Genomic DNA, 26,790 nt, shown 5'->3' on the forward strand with positions numbered 1-26,790 from the left:
CCACCATGATCACCCCCCTTACAGCCACCACTACAATTGCCCTGCATCATGATGCCATCATTGTCTGAACGGATGGGGGACCCTGGCATAGCATAGAGGAAAGACCCAATGGAAGGGCCGAAGGAGGGTGACATGCTTCCTTGGAGCCCAGGGGACATGGTTCAGAAGCTCATACCTCTGCAGCAGCCCTGGATTGTCCCAAACTCCAACCCTGCAGGAGACAGTGTCTTCCCAACCTGTCTGCACTCCTGGCCCTCCTCCCACACCCATAGAGAACTGGTCCCCATCAGGTGTGGCCCTGGTGGTTTCCCTGTGCCGGAGGTGGCTGTGGAGAGAGAGCCCGGAGGGGAGGGGCAGAATCCTGGCTACACCCACAGCACTGGCCGCCTCGCGCCTCCCGGCCAGCACCTAACTAGAAGGTTTCTCAGAGAGACAGTGACCTCAGCCACTGCCCTGAGCTCTGCCCGTCTCAGCCATGAGGTGGGCACCCAGTGGGCACTGTGGGCTGCAAGAACCATCCTTGAGGCAGTGGTGAGGTGGGAGGAAGCCACCAGGCTCCGTGGGGGGCGCGATGGACAAATTCCGGATGGTCTTCCAGTTCCTGCAGTCCAACCAGGAGTCCTTCATGAACGGCATCTGCGGCATCATGGCCCTGGCCAGCGCCCAAATATACTCAGCCTTCGATTTTAACTGCCCCTGCCTGCCCGGCTACAACGCAGCCTACAGCGCCGGCATCCTGCTGGCGCCGCCCCTGGTGCTGTTCCTGCTGGGCCTGGTCCTGAACAACAACGTGTCCATGCTGGCTGAGGAGTGGAAGCGGCCGCCAGGCCGCCGGGCCAAGGACCCCGCCGTGCTCCGCTACATGTTCTGCTCCATGGCCCAGCGCGCCCTCATCGCGCCTGTCGTCTGGGTGGCCGTCACGCTGCTGGATGGCAAGTGCTTCCTCTGTGCCTTCTGCACCGCTGTGCCCGTGACTGTGCTGGGCAACAGCAGTCGGGCACCCAGCCTTACCCCGCCAGAGCTCGCCCGCCTGCTGGCCCGGGTGCCCTGCCCGGAGATCTACGACGGCGACTGGCTGCTGGCCCGTGAGGTGGCCGTGCGCTACCTGCGCTGCATCTCCCAGGTGAGGGGACAGTGGCCCGGGCTGGGTCTCCCTGCACAGACCTGGGTCTCTGCAAGGGCCCAATCCCCCCACCTCTCAAAACGGGGCTCTCTCAGAAACAGTCATGTTTTCCAACAGACTGGGCCCCCTCAGATGGAGCTCTGTGGGGCAGGGGCGTATTTTCCCAACAGAGGCAGGGGCTTCTGAAGGCCACGTGTCTCTTCAGATGGGGCCACCTGGGGAAAGTGCTGTGACCACTTCAGTCCAGAGGCCTGTTCCCGCTCTGAGGTCCCCAAAGCAGACCCAATGGCCCAGCCAGCGCCATAGCCTCAACCTGAGCTCCAGCTTGGAACCTGGGGGAATTTGCATCCTTTTCCTCTCCCAGGCTGGGCCGTGGTGAGGCTGGTGAGAGGCTAAGCCATTTGGGTACATTTCCCTGGCAAATGCCCCCAGCTGGTGTCTCCCTGCTTGGGGACTGGGAGCTGAGGGTCCGCTGCCCCTTGGGGAGGGAGATGCACTGTGGGGATGTGTCCTGAAGGCAGGGTTGGAGGGCCCACTGAGAAAATCCAGAGCTCGAGTCCTCTGCCCCTCTGGGCACTCACCCATCAGAGCCCGTCAGGCCTCCCTGCAGGCATCGCAGTGTGGGGAGGACAGCCTGGGCAGTGTGCCCTTGTAGCCCGTGGACCAGGGGATGTCAGGGAAGGGGCTGGGGCTGGGCCTGCCCTGCAAGGAAGAGAGAAACTTGTAGACTCTGCTCAGGCAAGTCCAGACACCCTGCCCAGAACTCTCTCCTGGAGGCCTGCATCACCACCAGCCCCAAGTGAATCTCACACTCTGAGTGTCAGATCCAAACTCTGCTTCCATAACCAATGATTCTCTCTCATCATTGATGTTTTTTTTTTTTTTTTTTATTATTAGTTAAGGTATTACAAATGTGTCCTCATCCCCCCCATTAACCCCCAACCTCCCCCCCACACACACTCATGCTCCCATCCCCCTGTTGTCCATGTCCATTGGTATGGCTTATATACATGTATACAAGTCCTTCGGTTGATCTCTTCCCCTTACCCCCGCCCTCCCCTACTTTCCTTCTGGGGATTGATAGCCTGATTGCTGTTTCTCAGTCTTTGAGTCTGTCCCTTTTCATCAGTCTATGCTGTTCTCTATAATCCACAAATGAGTGAGATCATGTGGTATTTATCTTTCTCTGACTGGCTTATTTCACTTAGCATAATGCTCTCCAGTTCCATCCATGCTGTTGCAAAAGGCAAGAGTTCCTTTTTTTTTACCGCAGCATAGTATTCCATTGTGTATATGTACCACAGTTTTCTAATCCACTCATCTGCTGATGGGCACTTAGGCTGTTTCCAAATCTTAGCTATGGTGAATTGTGCTGCTATGAACATAGGGGTGCATATATCCTTTCTGATTGGCGTTTCTGGTTTCTTGGGATATATTCCTAGTAGTGGGATCACTGGGTCAAATGGGAGTTCCATTTTTAGTCTTCTGAGGTAGCTCCATACTGTTCTCCACAGTGGCTGCACCAGTCTGCATTCCCACCAGCAGTGCAGAAGGGTTCCTTTTTCTCCACATCCTCTCCAACACTTGTTGTTTGCATTGATGTTTCTATCTCTCTTCCTCTCCCTTCCTCTCTGATACCAATAAAAATATATTTTTAAAAATCCTATATAATAAAACCCTAATATGCAAATTGACAGAACGGTGGAACAACCAGTCGCTATGACACACACTGACCACCAGGGGGCAGATGCTTAAACACCGGGGAGCTGCTCCCTGATGGTCAGTGCTCTCCCACAGGGGGAGCGCTCCCCAGCCAGAAGCTGAGCTCACAGCTGGCGAGCAGCGCTAAGGGAGCAGGCCTAAGCCAGCAGGCAGACATCCCCCAAGGGGTCCCAGACTACGAGAGGACGCAGGCCAGGCTGAGGGACCCCCTTCCCCCGAGTTCATGAATGTCGGGCACCACCGGGCTCCTAGTGAATAAATAAACAAACTCCACTTCCCTCCCAAACCTGTGCCTCTTCTCCTGTGGGCACTTGTCCCACCATCCCCCGGCCTCATGGCCTGGGGCAGTTGTCCCTCCACCTGATCACATCACAAGCTAAAAGAGCTCCCAGAGGACAGGCTGCCTAACCTATACACATATTCCATTTGGCCTTCAGAGGTTGAATTAAAATTCATTTTTAGAATTGGCATCATCTAAAAAAGTAGAAATTTTCACATAAAAAGCAGCTTTCCAGCTTTATTTGAAACTTCAGGAGATCTGGCCCCACAGGGCACACATTTCCTCAGGGAGCAGCACAGGGGTTCCCCCTGCCCGCTCAGATCAAGCACATGCTCTGCAGCTCCCCAGTGGATATCTGCCCTGCCAGACCCATTATAGACATTGGATTTGCTCTCCTGCTTCTGATCTGGCCAAATGCTTCTCTGTGCAGCTGGGGGCTGACTCTGAAGCACAGGTTGGAGAGCTTCCTGACCCGACCCCACAGGAGCTGTTGGTGGAACAGAGCCAGCTTCCACTTCTCCGGTCACCTAGGGCTGTGTGACAGCTCTTCAGCACAGAGTTTGAGTGATTGATTGATCTGTGACCCCAGGGCCCAGCTCAGAGCCCACAGAGAACAGGCATTCAGTGCTGGTGACTGAATGGCAGAGAATACCAGGAGTCAATGGAGGGAAACAGAACTCAGAGGAGGAAGGGTCACTTTGGCCTGGGGGGGTCAAGGAAGGCTTCCTGAAGGAAGAGGCCTGGTCGCAAGGGCCTATTGGCCTAAGTATAGTGGCTAACAGTTACTGAGCAACTATGTACCAGACACAACAATCCTATGAGATCGGAACTATCACCAACCCATTTTATAGGTGAGGAAACCGAGGCACGGAGAAGTCAGCTTATCCTGGTCAACTAGTAAGTAGTGGAGACAGGATCCAAACCCAAGGCAGCCTAACTCCAGGGTCTGCCTAGTTAACGCCTGCCTGTTGAGTGCCAGGCCTACACATGGGGCATATTCTTCACATGATCTGATTTTCATGAAAAGGGTATATGTATGCCTATTTTACAGACATGTAAATGGAGGGCAAGAGGTGAAGTCGCTTGTCCAATTGGTGCTCTTTTCACTAAAGGGCCTGACATAGAGAGTGGTATGGGGGGTGCGGACAGACTTGGGAGGCCAGAGGGCAATGCCTGTTGACCCTTTCTTCTCTCCCATGCAGGCACTGGGCTGGTCCTTCGTGCTGCTGACCACACTGCTGGCATTTGTCGTGCGCTCTGTGCGACCCTGCTTTACACAGGCCGCCTTCCTCAAAAGCAAGTACTGGTCCCACTATATTGACATTGAGCGCAAGCTCTTCGATGAGACATGCACGGAGCATGCCAAGGCCTTCGCCAAGGTCTGTATCCAGCAGTTCTTTGAGGCCATGAACCATGACCTGGAGCTGGGTCACACCCATGGGGCCCTGGCCATGGCCCCTGCTAGCTCAGCTGACCCAGTTACCACGGACGGTGCCAAGGAAGAGAGGGAGAAGCTTCGAGGCATCACCGATCAAGGTGCCATGAACAGGCTGCTCACGAGCTGGCACAAATGCAAGCCGCCCCTGAAGCTGGGCCAGGAGGAGCCCCTGATGGGCAATGGCTGGCCAGGGGGCGGGCCCCGGCTTCCACGCAAGGAGGTGGCCACCTACTTCAGCAAAGTGTGAGCTGTGGCCAGATGAAGAGGCAGGAATGGGGGTCTGAGCTCACGGCCCATCTGACCTCAAACCAGATGGAAAAATGAAGGCTACAGGTGCTGAGCGGTAGGCCCCTGGAGCAGACCTACGTGCCCAGGCATTCACCTGCCCATTTGAGGCTGGAAATTTGGAGTTGGAAGGGGACCTCACTCCTCCAGCTGTCACACGCCCTAGAAGGCCCCAGAAAAGTGGACAGTGGAGCCACTAGCAGTGTTAGTCAAAGGTTCAAAATTGGTTTGGAGGGGACAAGCTCCCACTTCCCCATCCCCTCCCAGGCCACTTTATTTCTGGTTCATGATCTGCACTCAGGTTCTACGGACACCCTTGCCCCAGCATCCACGCTTGTCTGTGATTTTTTGAGAGCTCCGTTCCTGTATGCTCACGGCTCAGGGAGTGAGCGGGTATCCAGCCGTCTCATGAAACAGCAGTCCTCTGATGTTTGGCCAGTCTCCTGAGTGAGGCTGACCAGGCCAAAGGTGGGTCACACCTGGTGTGACACAAAAGATGCCAGAATCTAGGTCCGTTAGGGAGAAGCCAGGGTATGTGGTCACCATGGAGGTCACGCGACAATTGTCATGGTGGACTGCATGTTTATTTAACACCAAAGGCCTCCTGTCTTAGTCCGTTTGGGCTGCTGTAACAAAATATCCCAGACTGGGTAGGTTATACACAAAGGACAATTATTTCTCACTTCTGGAGGCTGGAAGCCAAGACCGTGGTGCTGGCATGGTCCCGTTCTGGTGAAGGCTCTCTTCCTGACTCATAGCCAGTGCCTTCTCACTGTCCTCACACAGCAGAAGAGCCTCTTTTATAAGTGCACTAATTCCATTCATGAGGGCTCCACAAAGGCCCCGCCCCCTAATATCATCACTTTTGGGGGTTCAACGTATCAATCCTGGAGGGGGCCCATTCAGACCAAAGCACCTCTCATGGTGAAGGTCCTCTCACTGACACCTCCATCGCATCCAGGGGAAATCAGGCCACCCGCAGGGCTTGGCAGTTGGACACAAGCTGAGTCTTCCCATTTTCTCAAAGCCCCCGCCCCCCTGGGTGGAGGCTCTAAAGTGCTTGAGGCACTGCCCTGAGCTGGGGATGAGGGTGCAGGGGTGGAAGGGGGCTGCCTGGAGTGGAAACAGCTCAAGAGTCCAGAGTGAGACAGAACGGGGTGAGAAGCTGGCTCTACCACTTACAAATTGTGTCCCTTGGCCGGCTACTTCATTTCTGTGCCTCAGTTTCCTCCTGTGTACCATGGAGATGAGGTTGTACCAATCTCACGAGGTTGTTGTGAGATTAAATGAGTGAAGTGTATAAAGGACATGGTATATGGTAGGCACTCGGTGTGTGTGGCTGACATGTTTGTTGATTTCTGAACCTGTGGGCGTAACCTCCTCGTCCCCCTGGACATGAGAGGAGGGACATCAGGAACTGCAGCCATCTTTGTTGAAGAGGAGGAAACAGGGCCAAGAAGATGGGCTTCTTGTCCCCTCATCTATCTTTAAGATGCAAGTCCTGTCCTGGCTGGTTTAGCTCAGTAGACAGATCATCGGCCTGCAGACTGAAGGGTCCCGGGTTTGATTCCGGCCAAGGACACATATGCGGGTTGCAGGATCGATCCCCAGCAGGGGACGGGCAGGAGGCAGCCATTCAATGATTCTCTCTCGTCATTGATGTTTCTATCTCTCTCCCTTCCTCTCTGAAATCAATAAAGAAATATATATATATTTTTAAAAAGATGCAAATCCTACTCATCTAAGAATTCATTTTTTTTTTTAACATATATTTGTATTGGTTTCAGAGAGGAAGAGAGAAATAGAAACCCAGGAATTGAGCCCACAACTGGGCATGTGCCCTGACCAGGAATGGAACCATGATCTCCCGGTTCATAGGTTGACACTCAACCACTGAGCCACATCGGCTGGGCTAAGAATTGATTTTGATCTTGAGCCCTACAACATTGTTTTAATAATTTCCATTCTTCCATATTCACCCTTCTCTCTATTTCCACGTGTGAAGCCTGGTCTCCCTCCCTTTAATAGTTTGGGAGGAGGGCCAACCCTGTAGGCCAAGCTGGGTGGGAGGGCTCCTCCAGGATGTGGGACTTGATCTAGACCCTGAATGAGGGGGAGGATTCAGATGAGTAAAGATCAGGTGTGTGTTGGGGATGGGGTGGGGCTTCCAATGGGAAAAGCCAGCCAGGAGGTATTGGGAAGTAAAAATGTGAAGAGTAAAGCTTTGGGTCAGGCAGACGTGGGTTTAAATACTAGAGCTGTAGGACCTCTGGTAAGTCACCGAATCCCTCCGAGCCTCAGTGTGTCCATCTGTAGAATGGACATTAAAAGATCTGCTTTCCCGGATGATGGTGAGGATAAAGGGAGATAACTTTGAAGGAAGAATCTGGAACGGTGCTTGGCACGTGGTAGGATCTGAAAAATAAACACTGGTCCCTTGCTCTTCACTCCTGCACATGGACAAGTCCAGCTCAGAGGCCAGCATGTTACTCAGCAGTTCCACTGTGATAGAACCGCAAGCATTACAGAGCTGGGGGTCTTTCCCTTGATCCTAGGAGTCATCCAGCCTGTCCTTGGACAAGACTCTCTCCTCTGCAGAATTCCTGACTCATGGCTCTCAGCCTTAGTTCGCACACTCCACAGGTGGGGAGCTCATGACCACTTTTTGGCACAGTCTGGGCAGCTCTGATCATTACAGAGCAACAGTTCTCAACCTGTGGGTCGCGACCCCTTTGGGGGTCGAACGACCCTTTCACAGGGGTCGCCTAAGACCATTGGAAAACACATATATAATTACATATTGTCTTTGTGATTAATCACTATGCTTAAATTATGTTCAATTTGTAACAATGAAAATACATCCTGCATATCAGATATTTACATTACGATTCATATCAGTAGCAAAATTACAGTTATGAAGTAGCAACGAAAATAATTTTATGGTTGGGGGTCACCACAATATGAGGAACTGTATGAGAGGGTCGCGGCATTACGAAGGTTGAGAACCACTGTTATAGAGGCTTTTCTTAAAAGCCCGCCTCCTTGCAATTTCCATCAACCAGTCAGAGTTCTGCCCACAGGGCCTCAGAGAATCCCTAGACTCCAGAATTCTATCTCCAGTCCTCTGAGATTGGAAGCAGTAACTGAGGAGTTAGCTGGAGTCTGGATGGAAGGATTTGTCCTGGCAGTGGCTGAAGGAGAAGGGCCAGAAGAGGGGTGGGGATGGGTGGAGGCTGTGGGCAGGGGGCAGGCCTAGCCTTGCATATCCTGTGATGGGTCAGCTTCAGTCTGATGGCATCTCTCCCCTAACCCTGCCAAGGTTTTGTCCCAGCAGCTTCTGTCTAGCCAGGGTGGGGGCAGGGTGTCAAGCATAGGGGCTGCTCTTGTAATTGGCTGGGAAGGCAGGCCCAGGCCAGTTCTCCCACAGGCCCCCAGCCTGGCCCCTGAACCAGTCCCACTGGTGTAGGGCACTGTCAGGTGGGCTCCAGCAGCAGCTCTCTTCTTCGGGAAGGCAGGCAGGCAGAGCCAGGCTCAGGCCACAGGCCAAGAGCTGCTCAACAGGCAGCCCAACTTCCTCTCCTCTCGCACCGCCCTCTGCTGCCCGCCCTCCTCTGCCTGGCTGGGGGATGTTTTCCACTCACTGGCGTGCAAGCTCCATCCCGCTGTTTCCTCCTCTTTTTGGAGTTAAACTTTCCTGAGGACGCCCCCAGCTGTGCAGAAGAAAGTGAGACAGAGTTCTTGGAGGGCATGGTCAACAGAAGGCACTTCGGTGGAACGGCCCCACCCCAGCAGGCCCCACGCTCCCAAGTCTGAGCGCCACTCAGAGAGCCCAGCCACAAGGAGGCCAAAGCCACTCTGCCGTGCCTGTCTGCCTGCCGCTGGTCCCAGGTAAGGAAGGTCCCCTCCCTGGGGTGTGCCCGGTGACAGGAGAGCAGGGCAGGGCCAATCTGAGGCTGCCCAGAGGGATTGTCCTGGAGAGAGGCCCCTAGCTGAGGCATCCTCCGCCCCCCCCCCCACCCCGCCTCCCCGCGCCCCCCCTCCCCGCCCCAACTCTGGCAGGGGCCAATCCTGTCCCTCCCCCAGCCACCTGACCCCTGTCCTGACTGTTGCTGGAGGTCTCACTCCCAGCTGGGGGGAAGGGGGCAGTAGTCTCAGAAGCTGGCTGGTCCCACCAGTGTTCAGGCATCTTATACCCCACTTTGTAGTTTATAAACCCAGGGCCTCCCACAGAGCTCATTAGGAACCTTGAAACCAAGGGGGGGGGGGGGGCGGCGCGGGGGAGAGGGAGAAGGGGCTGCTTTTAACCCATTCATCCCCAGCAATATTACTCCCTTTTCCAGGGAGTTAGACTGGAGCCCCTAGGCTGTGAGCTGGATCCCTCTCTTCCTCCATCTCCTGGCATCCCACACATGGTCAGCCAGCTCTGCCCTGCCCATGTGGCAACCTGGGCAGAAAGAAGGCATAGTAGGAAATATGGGCAAGTCTCCTCACATTAATTAGCTGCCCATACCAGCCTCCTACACCCTGGCTTCCTCTGGCCTATGGGATTTTTAAAATTTTTATTTTATTTTTCCATCACCATTTATCCCCTCTAAGCCCTCTTTCACATCTACCCACCCCCCTCCTGGCCTATAGTTTTTTTTCACCCCAGGGATGGGGAGAAGGACACATGGGGCCAGGCCACACCCTGGCTTGTTTCTGGCTTGTGTGGGTGGAGCCTGGGAAGGCAGCTGGGGCGGAACCAGCCTGGAGCCTAGGCCACGACCACTTCCTGGCAGGCTGCCAGCGCTGCTGCAGCCCAGACCAAGGCAGAGCCAGTGGGGCAGAGCCAGTGGTGAGCACAGCCGAGCCTTAGCTTCATCAAGGCTTCCTGTCGCTGGCAGCTGTGTGATCCCTGAGTCCAGGGACCTGGTGCAAGAGGGCTGCTGGGAGGCTGCTGGATAGGGAATGGTTAGTGGGCGAGGAAGGGGAGGTTCACCAGGGCTCTCGTAGATGGGCACAGAGCAATGGAAGACTCACTTAGCTTGACTCACCCTGGTCCATTTTTAGGCCTCCTGAGGTTGTGGTCAAAGTCCCGCCTGAGCACCTCCACATTTGAATGGCCCCAAGCAAGGTATTTTATCCTCTTTAGACCTTAGTTGCCTGATCTTTGCAGGAAGGAGAATCATCCCACCCTGCCTCACCTCTGGGAGCACCCTGAGGGCTCCACAGGGTGAGAGAGATGGAGGGACAGTGTCCTACAGGACAATTAGCAGGCATTGTGTATGCCCTTCCTCCCCTCCAGCATTCATTCCTAAGAGAGCAAGGACCAGAATGATTTATGCTCTTTTCGTAGATGAGGACACTGAGGCCCAGAGAAAAGTCATGAAGGGTGTTGAGTCAGGATGTCCTAAACCAGGCCAGAGCCTGAGGTCTCCAAGATGAAACGGTTCTTATGGACACCAGGGATGCTGAACCAGGTTCACTACCTTCCTCCACCTGCCCCACATCACAGGGTCAAGTCCAAGTCCCTTATCCACCAGGACACCCACTCCAGCTTCTATACCCCTTTGAGGAGACACCCTTCAAACAGTCCTGGGCCCCTCAGCCGGGAATCCCAGGGGGAAAGCCAGCCGACGTCCCACATTCCCCAAGGCCACAGGGCCCTTCCTAACCCCCATCTCGAGAGAATCTTGCAGTAGCAACACGAACCTCAGTGTCGGAGGCAGGTAGGCCTGAGGTGTGATCTCAGCCACTTATGTGGCACTGTGAAGCCACCCCCCCTCAGGAGCCTCCACCTTCTATACACGAGGGATATGACAGCTCAGTGTGGGTCATGGTGCCGGGCAACGAGGGCTGTAACGCACCTGACACTTAGCAGGAGCTCAGTGAAATGTGGCTACCATCACTCCCACCAGGCCCCGGAGCTCCCCATCTCCTTCCCTTCTCACCAGCCTGAACACACAAGATCCCCTCTCTCCCCATTTTCAGAGGCAAACATTTATCCCTTATCTGCTCTCCGCAGGGAGTACCAGGCCGGCCACTCTAGGTGATAGAATGACAAGACCCTGCCCTGCCTTCAGGTGCCCACCAGCCTGCACTCTTTGCTAGTCTCACCAGGCACCGTTGACCCGTCACCGCCTGTCTCCACCCCTGCAGCCAGTCCTCCAGCCGACCTCTCACCATGGCAGCCCTGATCGCCGAGAACTTCCGCTTTCTATCGCTTTTCTTCAAGAGCAAGGACGTGATGATTTTCAATGGGCTGGTGGCACTGGGCACGGTGGGCAGCCAGGAGCTGTTCTCTGTGGTGGCTTTCCACTGCCCTTGCTCACCTGCCAGGAACTACCTGTACGGGCTGACGGCCATCGGTGTGCCCGCCCTAGCACTCTTCATCATCGGCGTCATCCTCAACAACCACACCTGGAACCTCGTTACCGAGTGCCAGTACCGGAGAACCAAGAACTGCTCGGCTGCCCCCACCTTCCTCCTCCTGAGCTCCATCCTGGGCCGCGCGGCCGTGGCCCCCATCACCTGGTCTGTCATCTCCCTGCTGCGCGGTGAGGCCTATGTCTGCGCTCTCAGCGAGTTTGTGGACCCCTCCTCACTCACAGCTGGGGGAGAGGGCTTCCCTCGAGACCATGCCACAGAAATCCTGGCCAGGTTCCCTTGCGGGGAGGGCCCCGCCAACCTGTCAGGCTTCCGGGAGGAGGTCAGTCGCAGGCTCAAGTATGAGTCCCAGGTAAGGTGTGCAAAGGAAAGCACCCCTTTTTTCTCCTTTTGGTGGTGGCTGGGGGAGGCGGGGGGTTGTCGGGATGGCTCCGTGCTAGAGCTGGAGTTGGTCCCCAGGGGCCAAGGTCTCCAGGAAAGCACTAATCAGCATCAGGTATCAGAGCTGGGTAATCCCATGGGTTAGTGTCTGGTGGGACAAAGGTCAATTCAGTCACAAATATGTTTTAAATGTTAAAGGGAATGTTCTGGCTCAGACTGAGCCTTGATCCCAGTCATGGATTAAGCCCCTACTCCAGCCAGATGGAGCACAAATCCTGCAAGCCTATGAAATATTTGCTATGGGCCATGAGCTGATAGTGGGGTGTGGCTGGCTCCAGGGACCAGAATGTTCCTATCCCAGGAAGGCCGGGGCCAGCAATGAATTAGCCTCAGGCACTGCTGACATATGGCAGTCCTGTGACCCAGGAGGCTGCTGCCCTGCTTCTAGCCTCAGCCTTGGCTTAGTCCTGAGGGAGTGAAGGTTGGTCAGAGGACAGAAGAGCAGACACCTGGGCAGAAACAGAAAAACTGAGCTGGAAGCATTGACTTAGCGAAACAGGGAGCGAGGAACAGACAGGGAAGAGCATAAGATTCTTTACAAGGTCTCTCAGGTACGTAAGCAACACAAACAAAGAAGCAGGGTTGGAGACGCACCAAAGGAGATGGGAGATGAAAGACATAGAAATAAAATTTGATGATCAAAAGCCCACAGATCTCTCTAGAGGAGCAAATGGGGAAATGGGCTCACACCCAAGCGTTTGAGAGAAGCACACTGGCGATTTCAAAATGAGGCAGAGAGTAAGGACCAGGCCATGGGGGAGGTAGGGAAGGCAAGAGGTGGCATCTGGGCTGTGCCTGGCAGTTTTGACCTGGATTTTGATGGGCTGAAATGACGTAAGGGAGGGGGGTAAACCTTGGGGCTAAAGAAATGGCAGCAGAGCCCGGCCAGTGTGGCTCAGTGGTTGAGCACTGACTTATGGACCAAGAGGTCAAAGTTGTTGTTTTTTAAAATATATTTTATTGATTTTTTACAGAGAGGAAGGGAGAGGAATAGAGTTAGAAACATCGATGAGAGAGAAGCATCGATCAGCTGCCTCCTCCACACCCCCTACTGGGGATGTGCCCACAACCAAGGTACATGCCCTTAACCGGAATCGAACCTGAGACCCTTCAGTCCGCAGGCCGATGCTCTATCCACTGAGCCAAACCAGTCAGGGCAAGAGGTCACAGTTTGATTCCTGGTCAGGGCACATGCCCGGGTTGCTGGTTCAATCCCCAGTACGGGGTGTGCAGGAGGCAGCCAATTGATACTTCTCATCATTGATGTTCCTAATTCTTTCTCCCTTTCTCTTCCTCTCTGAAATCAATTAAAAAAAAAAAATTTTTTTTTTAAAAAGGAAAAGAAATGGCAGAAAATGCAGGAGGCAAAGTTTAAGAAACTGTGAATTCGAAAGAGTAAGGAAAAAGCAGTGAAATTATAACCAGAAGGGCCTGCTTTCCTTACAGAAGCAGAATCTTCATTCAGGGAAGTGAGGGCCAGTTCTGAGGGGGTTCTGAGGCCCAGGTTCAGCCCAGCCCAGCCCCTATCTCATCCTGGGCGGGTGGGGGTCCAGACAGCATCTTGCCCCTCCTCACCCTGCCCCTTCTCCGGCCAGCTCTTCGGGTGGCTGCTCATAGGTGTGGTGGCCGTCCTGGTGTTCCTGACCAAGTGCCTCAAGCATTACTGCTCACCACTCAGCTACCGCCAGGAGGCCTACTGGACGCAGTACCGCAACAACGAGGAGCAGCTCTTCCAGCGCACCGCCGAGGTGCACTCCAGGGTGCTGGCCGCCAACAACGTGCGCCGCTTCTTCGGCTTCGTGGCCCTCGACAAGGACGATGAGGAGCTGGTAGCCAAGTTCCCCGTGGGAGGCACACAGCCGCGGCCGCAGTGGAACGCCATCACTGGCGTCTATCTGTACCGTGAGAACCAGGGCCTCCCCCTCTACAGCCGCCTGCACAAGTGGGCCCAGGGGCTGCCAGGCAACGGCACAGCCCCGGACAACATGGAGATGGCCCTGCTTGTCTCCTAAGGTTCCTGTTCCCACACTCTTTGCAAATGACAATCCTTGGTCCAACACTGAACCCCACTGTCTGCTCACATCAGCATCAGATTATTTTCTTTCAACCATAGCTTTTTGGGAAAACAGACCAAAAGAAACAAAGTAATCTGGGTACAGAGGAGAGAGCTAATGCACAATGTGGTCAGCGTGACAGGAAGGCTCTCCGACCTGAAGAAATCCCCTCTCGTACTGCCGTCAGCCACCTGATCAACAGCTTGGGAGGGAAGATTCGTACTCAGAACTGGTCCTTAATCAACTATGCTGTGGAGGACCTTTTACTGGTGGGCTCCAAGGCTGAGAAGCCCTGGCCAGCACAGCGAGGTGACAGTGAAACCTGCCAGCAGGCTCATTGTATAGGATATTGTGCAGTTAATTTGTGTCTAACTGCTTATGGACACCCAGCTCAGTGGTGCTCAGCTGGGAAGCTGCCCTTCGATGCATGCCACTGGCTTTATTTTATATATTTACATTTTTGATAAAGCTTTTCTAAGTATAAAGGACTAGCTTGCTGTCTATGTGATTGGATGGGACATGCCACAGCAAATCGGTGATCATGGGGACAGGCCTAAATCCCATCTCCTATGAGAGGGAAGGGGACAGGGAGACCCTGGGCAGGGCTCAAATGGACAGGAGGGAGGGCAGGGGCTCCCACAGGAGGGAAAGCTCTGGGGCTGATGACCCCTTAGCAGCTGGATTCAGGTATCTCACTTGATCTGGAGGAACAGAGGGAGCCTGGTCTCCCCGGAGGGAAGCTCAGCTTAAATTTCTTGGGTCAGAAGATCCTGCCCTCAGTAGGGAAGACTAGCTCTCATAGCCCAGCCCTGGCTCCTCCTCCCTCCCACGCTCACCTTGCCCAATTGCCTCCACCACCTCAGAAACCTTTGATGCCCTCCCTTGTCCTGGCCCTGCTTCCTGGCACATGACTCAGTCATTGCCCATGGAAAAGCTCCCTAGCTCTCGGGACATTTAAAACTCTGCCAAAGAAAACGATTCACTCTCTTAAGACCAAGCCAAAAAAGAACTGGCTTCAACAACTAGCTGGGTCTGTGCTGGCCTCCAAGATCTCTGGACCGTACGAGATCATTACTTATCAAACGATGCAGGGAGACTGTCTTTCTGGGAATTTTATGAGGGAGGCCTGGGCCCATCACATCGCCTCTCCCTCAGGACCCAAGGAATAGCCATCAAGTCAGCCAATGCCCTGCGCCCAGCAGTCATTCTCCCAGAGGAGCAGGAAGGGGGCTCTCCCCAGAGCCACACAGCACCCAGTGTAGGTCCTCACAGACTCCTGCCTGCCAGGCAGCATATGACATACATGCTCTCACTTCATCCACAAAACCCTGCAAGGTTGGACTTTTTAGCTCCATTTTACAATGAGACACGCATTTGGAGAGGCTGGGTCACTTGGCCCACCAGGTGGCTTTCCTCTCAGGTGCCTCAATTTTCCTTCCTGGGCTCTATTTTTGTCCTTCCATCCCAACTCACAGCCTCCAAAAAAGGGTACAAGGCTGAGCTGAGGCTAACAGAATGCCCAGAGACTCCAGGATCTGAAGGAGGGGCCTACTTCCTGGACCCTGCTGACCCCTCTGGCTATACCAAGAGCCTGCCAGGGCCATAGATGGTCAGGATTCAGCCGTCCACTCCTGCTCCTGGGAACTCCCATGAAGGAGAAACCGGAGCAGTCTCAGAAAAGGAGAAACATGAAATTGGTACTCGAAACAAAGTAAAAAAAGGAATTTATAAGAAATGCCTTTTTATCCTAACAGGATTGTCCCAAAGTTGCTGCAGAAAAAGCAGCACATAAATAGAGACCTCAGGCAACACAGTTGTCAACTGCCGGGTGCCTGAGGTTTCGGTGGGCTGGGCCCTGCTGCAGGGGCTGTCCGGAGCCAGCCTGCAGCTAGTCCTCCAACACGGAGCTCTTAGCCTCCACGTAGTCCAGGGCCTTTGCCTTCACTGCCTGCACGTCCTTCTCGGTGCCGTGTTGCTTCTCATAGTCCAGGTAGCGCTTGAAGAAGAATTTCATTCGCTTTGGGGCCAGACTCAGGTGAATGACGCGCTCGAAGATGTCCCTGTGAGGAGAGCAGGGCAGCGTTTGCCTCTCGGTCCCCCGCCACACGACTCCTGGCTAACCTTCCCCACTTGCTCTCAGGCTCTGGAGCAGGCCCTCTGTCACCCAGCACTCCCACTTCTAGCTTCACTTTTACTACCTCATCCACTCCCATCGTGCCCACGGAGAGCGAGAGAATACCACCCTTCCCGTCCAGGTGAGCAGACAGACACCCAGAGATGTTACAGGACTTACTGGCCTAAAGTCACACAGTAAGTCAGGACAAAGCTACTGGGAGGGCACACACGTGAGACACGTATCTGTGAGAAAAGCTCTGCTTAAAGCTCACTGGGGGGCTGAGGGAGGCACTAGTTCTTTCTGGAGCTCAGTCTACCATCTCCAATCCTCCCTGCCTATGGGGATGCCGGTGGGCAACAGTGAGTTCTGCCTGTGAACATTCTCTACAGTGAGAGTCAGGCACAGTGCTAATTATGAAGGAAACCCAAGTCTCCGGACACCAGGCCAGTGGCCAGCCTACCTCCCACCCAAGGTTCCAGATATCGACCAGAGGCTGGCCCGAGGCAGGAAAAGAAGTTGGAAAAGTGAATGCCATAGGACCTGATGTGTCAGGTCAAAGCTGTTTTGCCAGACAGAGTGAGACAACTGGGGATGCTGGAGCTGCTGTGGGTGCTGAAGTCATCTGCTTGGCCAATGTCCCCAACCCCCACAGGGAATTCAGCCCCGATCTGTCTGCCCCTCTCACCGGACTTCCTTCTGGCTGCCATGCTTGATGGTCATGTCGATGTAGACCGACCAGACATCCGTGCGCTTCGGGTAGGTGCTCAGTGTGTTCTCAAAAATAGCCTTGGCCCGCTCTGCATCCCCCAGCTGGAACTCCAGCTGGGCGAACTTGGAGATCACATCCACGTCTGCAGGGAGAGGACACTCAGACACACAAACAGGCAGAGCCCACACCACAACACAATGTGCCACAGGGACCGAGTCTGACTCCTGACTTCCTGCTCGTGTCCGAAGACACAGGTAGCGACAAGAGGGTCAGTGGGGTAGATTAGGGCCACATACACAGATGGGCACTCCCACTGCAGACACCCTACTCTCCGGGGGCAAGGGCAACAGAATTAGTGCTAACTGCAACACGCATTGCATGCATGAGCATACAATCAATAGAGAGACAGACAGGTATGTAACCGCCACAAGGCTTCCTGCCACAACCCCTGTGCCCAGATGTGGGCGAGCCCAATGTGCTCAAGAATCGAGCCGAGAGTGGGCTGGACACTCACGCTCTTTTTGAGGCAGGCACTCGAGGGCTCGCTGCATCACACGGTGACTGGCCCCAGCCTGGCCCCTCCGCAGAAGGAAGGCCCCATATTTGACCCAGACAGCTTTCTCCTGCCGGAAACGCTTCAGCATCCGGTTGTAGAGTTCACCAGCTTCCTGTGGGAAAGACCAGGCAAGCTGGGTAAGGTGATGCGACAGAGGGGGGCAACAATAAAGACAGGCAGCTCCCCTGTGAGAAGCCAGTCTTGGGCTCACAGATGCCAACTACTATGCAGGCCCAATTCTAGCTACTGAGGGGAGGGCACGCTCCCAGAGATGAGGAGGCCTGACAAGATGGAGAGTCTCCCTACTAATCCTATGGCACACAGAGGTCTTAAGACTAGGACAGGATCCAGAACGTGGGGATTCTTCCCTGCTGCCCTCATGACCCCCAGGAGACGGTTCTGAGTGGCTGGGGACCCTCTGGCAGCAGGCACCAGGCCCAGACTCCTACCTGGAACTTCTCTGACTTGGTATAGATGTCAGCCAGCTGGAGAAAGACCTTGAGAGGCTCATTGTATTGCACGGCCCGCTCGAAGACCTTGGTCAGTGACTCCTGAGACCCGTACATGTTCTCGAGGTTCAGCAGTGCCACCCACACGTTCAGCTTCTCCTGCTCCTCTCTGGAGGGAGAGCAGTCGGTGCATGAGCTCCATCATCTCAGCCCAAAGAGCCCTTCACTCCACTCCGGGGATGTCAACTGGAATTCTATCCTCCTCCTCCCCAGGCTCCAACCGTGTCCTCAGCTCCCACCCTCAAGCGCAGGCACTGAGAGGCCCTGTCCCACTGCAGTTCACAGCAGCAGGAAGCCCCACCCTGACTGCGGGGCCTGGAGCTCCCAGACGGAGGCTCTACCTCCATTCCCAGGAAGGAAGCCTACCAGGTCTCAATCGGGCCTGAGGTCTGAGCTGGAAGGAGCAGAATCTCTGGTCTGCTTCTCTCCCCAAACTAAGAGAATGAAAGTAAAGGTTCACCACTCCTTCATCAGCCTTCAGGGCACTCACTCTACCCTCTGCCTGGAAAATGGCCACACGCAGAGTTTTCACCCAGATATGTGGAAAGCTGTGTTCTCTATTCTACTTCTGCTCCAAGTTGGGCACATTATTTAAGTCTCTAACTTAACAGTGAAGAGGACTATAAATTATAGATGAGCAGATCTATTTCACAGACGGCACATCTGAGAGAGAGTCCGGGAACCCCAGGTGGCAGCCACTCCAACTGCTGTCAGACTGCAACCTGGGGAGACAAGGCCCTTCCTGTCCAAAGGCCCGTCCCTAAAGCAGAGAGATGAAGCCCAGACCTGAAGGAGATGGTCTTGAGAGCTCTCTCGGCCACAGCCCGGGCCTTCTCGATCTCTGTGGCCTGCAGGTGGAAGGCCATGTACTGCAGCCACAGGATGGAGCTATTGGGGGAGCTCAGCACCAGTCGGTCAAAATCATCTGCTGACTCTGGCTGTCGCCCAGGGTCCATCAGTGCCTCCTCCATGCGGGACAGCTCTTTCTCTGCTTTCTGCTTCTCCAGCTCCCTTTCCTTCTTGCTTTTCTTCTTCTGCTATGAAAGGCAAAAACAAGTGAGTAATCAGCTCCTCAGACCCTGGGCAGGTCTGTGATAGAAGCCAAGAGTCGGCAGGGCAATCCCCAAGCTCTATAAATACTCCCTAGCCCGAGACCACCCCACTCTGCCAGAAGAGACACCTACAGACTAGGACAGACATAGGAGACTGGCACCAAGAGGTCCCTGCAAAATACGACACCGTGGTTTGCTGTGGCTTCTCGTCTTCCTCGCTGTCTGAGCTCTCTCTTCGAGGTGGCAAGGCCGGGGTCAGAGATTCTAGCCCCACGTCCCAAACGAAGCCGGAAGACAGCTGCAGCCGGGGCACCTCTGCTGGCCTGGTCTGCTTCCCCTGGAGGAGCATGGAGGTGTGTGAGGAAGGCACGCAGCTCAGGCTGCTCCCTGTTCCCCAGCCCCATCTCACCCGGAGGAGCAGGACTCCCACCATGCCCTCCTCCCAGGGCCAAACCCAGTCCACCCGGGAAATTTATAGCAGTGACAAAAAACTTTCTTTGCAAATAAATTCATTTGGGTGACAAATTTTTAAATATATGTATGTATATATATGTGTGTCACACACATATAAAATAACACATGTATAAAATAACAGTCAAGCTAGGACAGACATGATAAATGTTCTGAGGGTGGCAGAGACCTGATAGCTAAAGTCTGGGAAGCCCTTCCATACCCAGTCCTCAGTTCAAGTAGCACTGTTCTGACTTTTCAGAGGGGAACTGGGGCTCGGGACACCATGCCGCCTCTTACCTGCCCACCCCATTAATCTAATTCAATTCCAGCTAATAAATTAGAATTTAATCTGATTACAATTTATTTTATGCAACACACCCTATGAGTAAGGCAGGGTCCCTGTCCCCAGAGAGCTGATGACCAACTAAAGAAACCAGCAGCCCCATCTCTTCATATCTTATAGGAAACAAGAAAGAGGCTGATGCCAAAGAGAGCCCAGCTCTTCGGCAGGAGTCCAGGCCTCCCCTCCCCAGAGCAGCCTCGCCCTCACCTTGGGCAGCACACTGATCTCTTCCATCTCCTCTTCTCCTTCCCGATAATACACTTCAACGCCACTGTCGTCCTCCTCGGCCGGAGCAGCCTTCTTCTGCTTCTTGTTTGCCCTTTCCTGAGATGAAGGCAGGAAAATGCCGAGCAGCCCCACTTGCCCAGGAGCACTCTTGGGCAGCCCAGGGCAACGCCCCCCCCTGCCCCTCCGGCACGACCCAGTGCCCAGCCTCCAAACTCACACTAATCTGGGTCCAAGAGAAGGTGAGGCAGCTGCCCCCTGGCTTCTGAATCGCTCTCCTTGTTATATGTGGGGAGGCCATCCTCCCTGGGGACGTACCTGCTCACTTGCCGACTCCCGATGTGGCCGCTTGCCCTGCTTCTCTGCGTGTGGTTTCTGGGGCTCTTTCTTCTCTTTGCTAGGCAGCTGGGCCTCCTCCTGCCCCTTCTGGTTCCGTTTCTCCTTCCTTTTCTGGTTCTTCTTCTTCTTCTCCTTCTCTTCTTTTCCTTTGTGGTCTCTCTCCTCCACCTCTACTTGCTTCTCCCCTTGCTTTAGAGGTGACAGTCCTGGGGAGGCAGGAAACACGTCGGGCTTCCCAGTGTCGCTGGGGAGGAACGACAGTTCAACCAGGTTCTTCTGGTGGTTCACGCTGCGACAGGAAGAGAGGGAGGGCGGACAGTGAAGGCAACAGAAGAGCACACGGCACAGCAGGCAGCCAGGCCTTCCTTTCCTCATCGACCCACAGTTTTCTGGGCCCTGCCCCACCCATCTTGCAATCCATTTAGTATGGGTAGGAACGATTTCCCAGGCTTAGTAGTAAATACAGGAGGCAGCTGTGATGTTCCCCTATTTTGTCCCCAACAACAGGTGCCTCTGAAGAGAAATGTCTCCACATCTGCTTTTAAGAGCAGAGGGAGAAAGTTCCAGACAAAGGGGCTTCGTTCATCAGAACATTGCACCCACCACTACTCAAGCCGTCCTGTCTGTTTGCTCTAAATCTCCTCCCAGAGAAAGGGCTGAAGGGGTGGGGAGGGAAGAAGGCCCCTACCTTAGGACCTTGGCTGTGAGCAGCTTCCCTTCGGGGAGGTATCTCTCATAAAGGGCTTTCTCGGACGGGCTGTGCTGGGAGACACGTGGGTACTGGGCCAATCCCACCACCGAGGGGCCAAGGCTGACAGGAGAGAGACGAGGTTCTCTGGTCACAAATACAACAACAAGAGTCCCAGCTACCCAAGTTGTGACCAGGATTTATGACAGACATAAGTTCCTGGCATTCAAAAGGATCCAGAAGGCTTTGTAAACTGGACAAAAAATTATCAAGCACAATGAACATGTGATCACAGGGTACTTTTCACCCCACACCAGGGCATCACAATGTATAGAAAGACAAGAAAAAAATGAGAAAACGTAATAGCAGAGAAGGCTGTAATAGCTGGTGGTTGTGAACAGTATATGATTTCAAAGAACATTTACAGATAGTGATCAAACACTAAGTCAAAGAAAATCTGCATGTATTTAAAAGTGACATGCCATATGCTTTGTCCAAAACACCAAATAACAATAAGTCAAAACTTTTTTTAAAGTAAAAAGAAAAAACAACTTGGAATTTAAAAGACTGATGGATCCCGGCTGGCAAGGCTCTGTGGTTGAATGTCGACCTATGAACCAGGAGGTCACGGTTCAATTCCTGGTCAGGGCACATGCCCAGGTTGTGGGCTCGATCCCTAGTGTGGGGCAGGCAGGGGGCAGCTGATCAATGACTCCCACTCATCACTGATGTTTCTATCTCTCTTTCCCCCTTCCTTCTTCTCTGAACTCAATAAAAATATATTTTAAAAAATAAATAGAATCTCCTTCTTCATATTCCCTTCAGAGAAGGTGACGAGGAATGCAGCGGACCGCAGGACAGGACAGGCCCGGGGAGGGCACTGGCCTGGCCACGCCCCAGGCTCCACTCCACTCACCCAAGGAGCACGCCGTGTGGCTGCACCGACTGCACATAGCCCCTCAGGAGCTGCCCCTCCTGAACGTCCTGGATGGAGTTAATCTCGGGATCCGGTACTTTGCTTTTCGTCTCCGGGTTTGTCCTAAAGGAATAAAAGGCTCACATACACATACCTCTAATCCCCTTTCCTCCATCCTCCCCCCTCACCTGGGATACAAACTTGATATGTACAAAGAATATGACTCTGGACCTGCCAATAAGTCCAGTAAGACACAGAGCAGTGATTGCTCAGCCTTTTCCATCTTATGGCACATAAACTAATCACTGAAATTCTACGGCACACTAAAAAATACGGTTTTTGGCTGATCTGAAAAAAACAGGTATGATTTTGATTCATTCACAGCAGACAGCTATTTATTGTGTTGGCTATTGTCATTTTTAAACTGACAATCTGAGGGAAAAGAGGCCAGTGCCCCTGACTGGTCAGGTATTGCATGTCTTAAAATTTCTTGCGACACACCGATTGAAAATCGCCGACACAGAGCACAGCCCTACTCTCTCCTGAAGTCCTGTCAGCCAGGGACACGTGGCTGTGAGCTGGCTGACACAGGGAGACGCTGACCAAGCCTCAAACCTAAAGCCTTGGCCTTATCAACATCCATTTCTAACCATGGAGCAAGCTGACCTCAGGCCAATCCACCTCAGACACACTCACTTCTACTATGGGATCCTGGGGGCTAAGTCATCTCCCTCACCAGGGCTACCATCTGGCGACCTTAATACCCACATGTGGATGTGTGAACCCTTCCCTGGAAACAAGAGCCTAGCAGACAGGTTCTTCTAGCAATCTGAATGCGCTCGGCTTTTCTGGGTAAGAACAGGGCAAGCTATACAGTGGACGATCAGAGAAGAAAGTGGGAAGCCCAATGACTAGATCAGATCCATGGGGCCCTCTTCAGTGCTCTAAGTGGTCCTCCTGCTCTGGTCCCAAAACACAGAAACCCACCTGGACGATCGCAGCGACAAAGTCAGTACCTCGTCTGCAGTGGACAGGACATAACACCTGGAATGAGAGCAAACGAGAAGGGAATACTGACGCCTGAGCATCTCAGGAAGACAGCACAGGGCCGCAGTGTCCTCTGCACAGGCCGACCAACAGGCAAGAGCGAGGAGACAGGAGGCCTGGGCTCTGTGCTTCCTTCTGCTGAAAACCTGCTGAGGGACTCCCGACAAGTGCTGTCACATCCCTGAGCCTCAGTTTACTAGTCTGTCAGGTAAAAATAACACTATCCCCTCTTCTTCCTCAAAAAGGTGTGAGAGAAGAAAACAAGGGGAGACACCAAAGCCCTCTGGCAGGCGCAGTCTTATAGTGAGTATTTAGGAATGAGACCAGCCCTTTGTCAGGTCCCGGGAGTGTGTGACTCAGTGAAGAAACAGCAGCGACAGGAAACTGTGAGGAGGGGATGACCTAGGACTGTGCAGACACAGGCAGCCAAGCAGGAAGGTCGGAGCGGGGGAGGCTCCCAGGAGGTAAGCAGGGTTTCCTCTTTGGTTGGGTTTCCAAACATATGGCAATTCATTAAAATGGCAATTAACTCTAGCCAGTTTTGCTCAGTGGATAGAGCGTCAGCCCGTGGAATGGAGTCGAGGGTTCGATTCGAGTCAAGGGCACAAACCTCGGTGGCAGACTCAATCCCTGGCCCTGGTCAGGGCATGTGTTAGAGGCAACCAATCGATGTGCCTCTCACGTCAATGTCTCCCTCTCTCTGTCTCTCCCCATCCCTTCCACTCTCTCTAAAAATTAATGGAAAAAATATCCTTGGGTGAGGATTAACAAAAAAAGACCCAAAAATATAAAATGGCAATTAGTAGCCTGAAGTCACAAAGTATAGAATCTTAGCAGTAGAAAGGATCTCAGCAACGGTACAGTCCAATTTTCCTCATGACAGGCGTCTGCTTTTTATAACACGGCATCATAACCCCTAAAGCAGGAGAGGACCTGGAGGGATCGTCTCCCTTTAGGTAATTAATTAACTATCCACATTTGGTGAATGGAGGAATTATAACTGAATGTTACTAAATAAATCCATTTAGCTGTGGCTATAAATAAACCTATCTAAAATAAATATTTCACTGAAGCTCACACCCCCATTTTGTAAGCCTTAAGAGACAGACAGCAGAGAAGATCGGGATTTCTCTCTGACTCCCTTTTGTCCTCCCAGGCCTTGGATACTTTTGTGCTGTTCAGCTCTGATCAATGGTTGAGAAGCCAGGCAGGTGCTGGTGGCTTGAGATGGGAAAGAGCAGTTGTATTTAATGTAAATGAGACATAAACCGACACAATCCTTTTGAAGGGCACTTAGGCAAAATATATAACATCATTTGACCCATTTTACTTCTAGGGCTTTATTTCACAGATATACTTACATCAGCATTGAAACATATGCAAAGATATTTACTTCAACATTATTGTTCATCAGCAGGAAAATTTTTAAATAAATTATGACAAAATACTAAAAATATGTTAAAAATAAGGTAAAAGAACAAGGTTGATTTAGACATATTAGCCTGGGAAAAGAAAAACATCCATGAGAAGCTGCTATGAGAAAAAAGCAAGTTGTAGAACAGTATATAAATAAAATTTTATTATATAAAGGGAAATTATACCTATATATGTGTTAAAGACTTGAAAGACAAAGACCAAAATACATAATGGTGAAAAGTTGCAGAGAAAAAAAGAAGCCACATAAGTTTTCATTTTCTATTCAATTTTTTTTCTGGTACATAATCATGTATTACGTCTATAATTAAAAAACAAACACCGAAATCCCACAAAGAGCTGAAAAGAGGAAGAAAACAGAGCCAACCTGACGATCTTCTCGGGGGTGAAGTCTTCCAGGGGTGCCTCTGAGTAGGAGTCGCTCACGTGAAATATGCTGACTCTTCCAATCCTCCCGAAGGGGAAGGAGACAGTCAGCCCCTTGTTGGGGGTCACCTTCACCACTCGGCCCATGGCCACTTCCCCCTTTTCAAGCTTGTGAGGACCTGGAGGGAGAAGGAACCTGACTCAGGGAAGAGGAAATGAGCCAAGAAAGAAGGTGGAATGCTCACCAACCACCGGCTGGGGAGGAAGCTACCCAGACTTCGGGTTTCTAGGCTGAACGGACCAGAACGATCATGAAGACCCAGATTGCATGCCATGTAGTCAAGGATCCCAGGGCTATGTAGTAGACAACCCTTTCTGAGACCTAATGAAACCAACTGTGTAGGTAAAGGTGACTCAGACAGCAGTGGAGTAACACGGGCCAGAGAGTAAAACTCCAGGAAAATAGTTACAAGAAGGGACCAAGCACACTAAGCTTTCTGAGGACTCTAATACCCAAGGCACCGTTCAACCTGGGCAGTAACAGAAGACCCCTTCCCACTCCTTTCCCCCCTCCCTTCCTGACCAGGTACCATTTCATCACCACACCTATGAGTGAGAGACACAAGAAGGCCTTCGAGGAATCTGGACCAACCACGGTGGCCTTCAGGGCCTGGCCAATTTGGAACTTCTTATCTGGATGTTTCAGAACCTGGAAGGACAAGTAAACTCCTCAGATGTTTGAAGAAAGGTCTATCATTTATCCAAACCACAAAGCATTAAGTCTCCAAAGCAAGTGTCCTCCAAACCAATCCTTGAATCTTTGTAGTTACTATGAACACACGGCAAACACTGAGCCAAGCTTAAGGAGCCTGAGGATCTTTCCAGGGATCTCGAGCAACTGACCTTAAAGCTAAGAGAAATGAGCAACATGGGAATTCTTCCCCGGATGTCTGGAGCAATCTCCACCTCGAGCCATTTCTTAATCACGTTGTACTGAGGAGGAAAAACAGGAGGAGAAATGGAATGAAACAAATACAAGCATTTCTTTTTTAACCTTCATTAAAATATCATCTCCTAAAATCACAGGGCTGAAAGGACTCTAATCCTACATTGTTCCGAAGGACAGAAATCCACTCCAACATCCTACTGCCCAAGCTCAACTTCCACTTCTCATAGGGTTCACTCAGAGTCTCGCTCAGAGCCTGCGCCCGCCCCGCAAGATGTGCTTCCCTCTTGGTGCTCAGCAAAAAAGACCCTGGAGAGGCTCTCAAGCATCAGGACCACCCCCTAACCTCTGCAGCCTCCACGGAGCTCAGCTGAGCCCAGTGACTATTAAGCAGCTTCAATGTCTTATTTCTAGATCAGTTTAGATCTTGATCCTTTACTATTTACACAGTCTTCTAAACACACATCCCAATGTTCAAGTCAATCTAACAAAACATCTATCAAGCAGCCATTATGCACATGGCATGATAGTGATAAATCAAAGCCAGGCCCTGCCTTCAAGGAGATGACAGTCTACAGAGAATAAATCAAGTGAAAGTATGCAAATAACTAGAGCAGCAAGCATCATGAAGAAAGTACAATATGCTATGGGAATATATAGGAGAATCAGTAATAAGGATTATCTGTGCTGGAGCCTGAACGATCACAGGCAATAGGAATGGAGGGCACTCCAGGTATGGAATACAAATAAAGATAAGAAGGGAAAAAGGTAGAGGCGATTTTCAACTCGACTGGTACACCAGATTGGTAAGATCAGACTGTGAAGAGCCTTACGGCATGCGGGGTTTATGAATGTCTACAACAGGCAAACAAAGGGGTCAGCACCAGTGATATGCTCAGATAGATACTTACAGAAGAATCTGGCAACAATGAAGGAGCTATTCCTCAAGGTCAAGCCCAGTCCACCTTTCTCTCCGATATATCCCAACCAGTACAATTCTCACTGATCTCTCCCCTTTTTTGAACTCCCGCTCCACTTGGGGTTAGAACACACTATCTGTCACCCAATTACATATCGTTTTGCATCACATCTGCTTTACAAAAGGCCAAATCTAAAGTCCAATCTTGCATTCATTTTAAACCTTGCTCTATCGTGTATTTTTCTTTCCATTTTGTACAATTAATCTATAAACATGTTGAACTGTTGCTTCATAAACTGTAAATTTAGCTCCTCGATTAGACCAGAAAGTTTTCTAGGAGCAAGGCCTATCATCTCCCATGAACCACCACGGTAGCAAAGCCTAGTGCTAATGGCCCCTCTCCAGCTTCTCCGTTTCTTCTGAGAAAAGGATGGCATCACATTGCAAGGCATGCACTACTCAC

The 26,790-nt window shown here is 52.4% G+C and overlaps 3 protein-coding genes across 6 annotated transcripts in view; 2 read left to right on the forward strand and 1 right to left on the reverse strand.

Annotated features, from left to right (window-relative positions):
• The first annotated feature begins 571 nt into the window (after positions 1–571).
• On the forward strand, positions 572–4,810 carry CALHM1 (calcium homeostasis modulator 1). Its single transcript, XM_036337322.1, has 2 exons — positions 572–1,123; positions 4,328–4,810. The coding sequence occupies exons 1-2, from the start codon at positions 572–574 to the stop codon at positions 4,808–4,810; spliced, it is 1,035 nt and encodes a 344-aa protein (XP_036193215.1).
• Positions 4,811–8,160: 3,350 nt separating this feature from the next.
• Positions 8,161–14,188, forward strand: CALHM2 (calcium homeostasis modulator family member 2). The gene is made up of 3 exons (XM_036336097.1): positions 8,161–8,736; positions 10,853–11,566; positions 13,251–14,188. The coding sequence occupies exons 2-3, from the start codon at positions 11,012–11,014 to the stop codon at positions 13,665–13,667; spliced, it is 972 nt and encodes a 323-aa protein (XP_036191990.1). The 5' UTR covers positions 8,161–8,736; positions 10,853–11,011; the 3' UTR covers positions 13,668–14,188.
• A 1,228-nt stretch (positions 14,189–15,416) lies between these two features.
• The window catches only part of PDCD11 (programmed cell death 11), a 39,198-nt gene continuing 27,824 nt past the window's right edge, over positions 15,417–26,790 (reverse strand). For 2 of the 4 annotated variants that reach the window (XM_036336094.1, XM_036336091.1), the window contains 14 exons: positions 25,366–25,455; positions 25,069–25,171; positions 24,464–24,641; positions 22,603–22,659; positions 21,616–21,738; positions 20,700–20,822; positions 19,991–20,300; positions 19,655–19,771; positions 18,839–18,988; positions 18,386–18,636; positions 17,540–17,708; positions 17,049–17,202; positions 16,511–16,676; positions 15,417–15,769 (listed from right to left, as the gene is read on the reverse strand). In XM_036336094.1, coding sequence (XP_036191987.1) covers positions 15,598–15,769; positions 16,511–16,676; positions 17,049–17,202; positions 17,540–17,708; positions 18,386–18,636; positions 18,839–18,988; positions 19,655–19,771; positions 19,991–20,300; positions 20,700–20,822; positions 21,616–21,738; positions 22,603–22,659; positions 24,464–24,641; positions 25,069–25,171; positions 25,366–25,455 — 2,163 coding nt within the window. In that variant the 3' untranslated portion in view covers positions 15,417–15,597. The remainder of the gene's footprint in view (positions 15,770–16,510; positions 16,677–17,048; positions 17,203–17,539; positions 17,709–18,385; positions 18,637–18,838; positions 18,989–19,654; positions 19,772–19,990; positions 20,301–20,699; positions 20,823–21,615; positions 21,739–22,602; positions 22,660–24,463; positions 24,642–25,068; positions 25,172–25,365; positions 25,456–26,790) is intronic. The other 2 variants (XM_036336092.1, XM_036336095.1) reach the window with 2 other exon arrangements.

Source organism: Myotis myotis, unplaced genomic scaffold (genome assembly GCF_014108235.1).
Source record: "Myotis myotis isolate mMyoMyo1 unplaced genomic scaffold, mMyoMyo1.p scaffold_m19_p_15, whole genome shotgun sequence".
Lineage (NCBI taxonomy): Eukaryota > Metazoa > Chordata > Mammalia > Chiroptera > Vespertilionidae > Myotis > Myotis myotis.

Coding starts and splice junctions, on each gene's coding strand:
- CALHM1 (XM_036337322.1), top strand. CDS start 572: ATGGACAAATTCCGGATGGTCTTCCAGTTCCTGCAGTCCAACCAGGAG. Junction 1,124..4,327: donor ACCTGCGCTGCATCTCCCAG/GTGAGGGGACAG, acceptor TCTCCCATGCAG/GCACTGGGCTGGTCCTTCGT.
- CALHM2 (XM_036336097.1), top strand. CDS start 11,012: ATGGCAGCCCTGATCGCCGAGAACTTCCGCTTTCTATCGCTTTTCTTC. Junction 11,567..13,250: donor GGCTCAAGTATGAGTCCCAG/GTAAGGTGTGCA, acceptor TTCTCCGGCCAG/CTCTTCGGGTGGCTGCTCAT.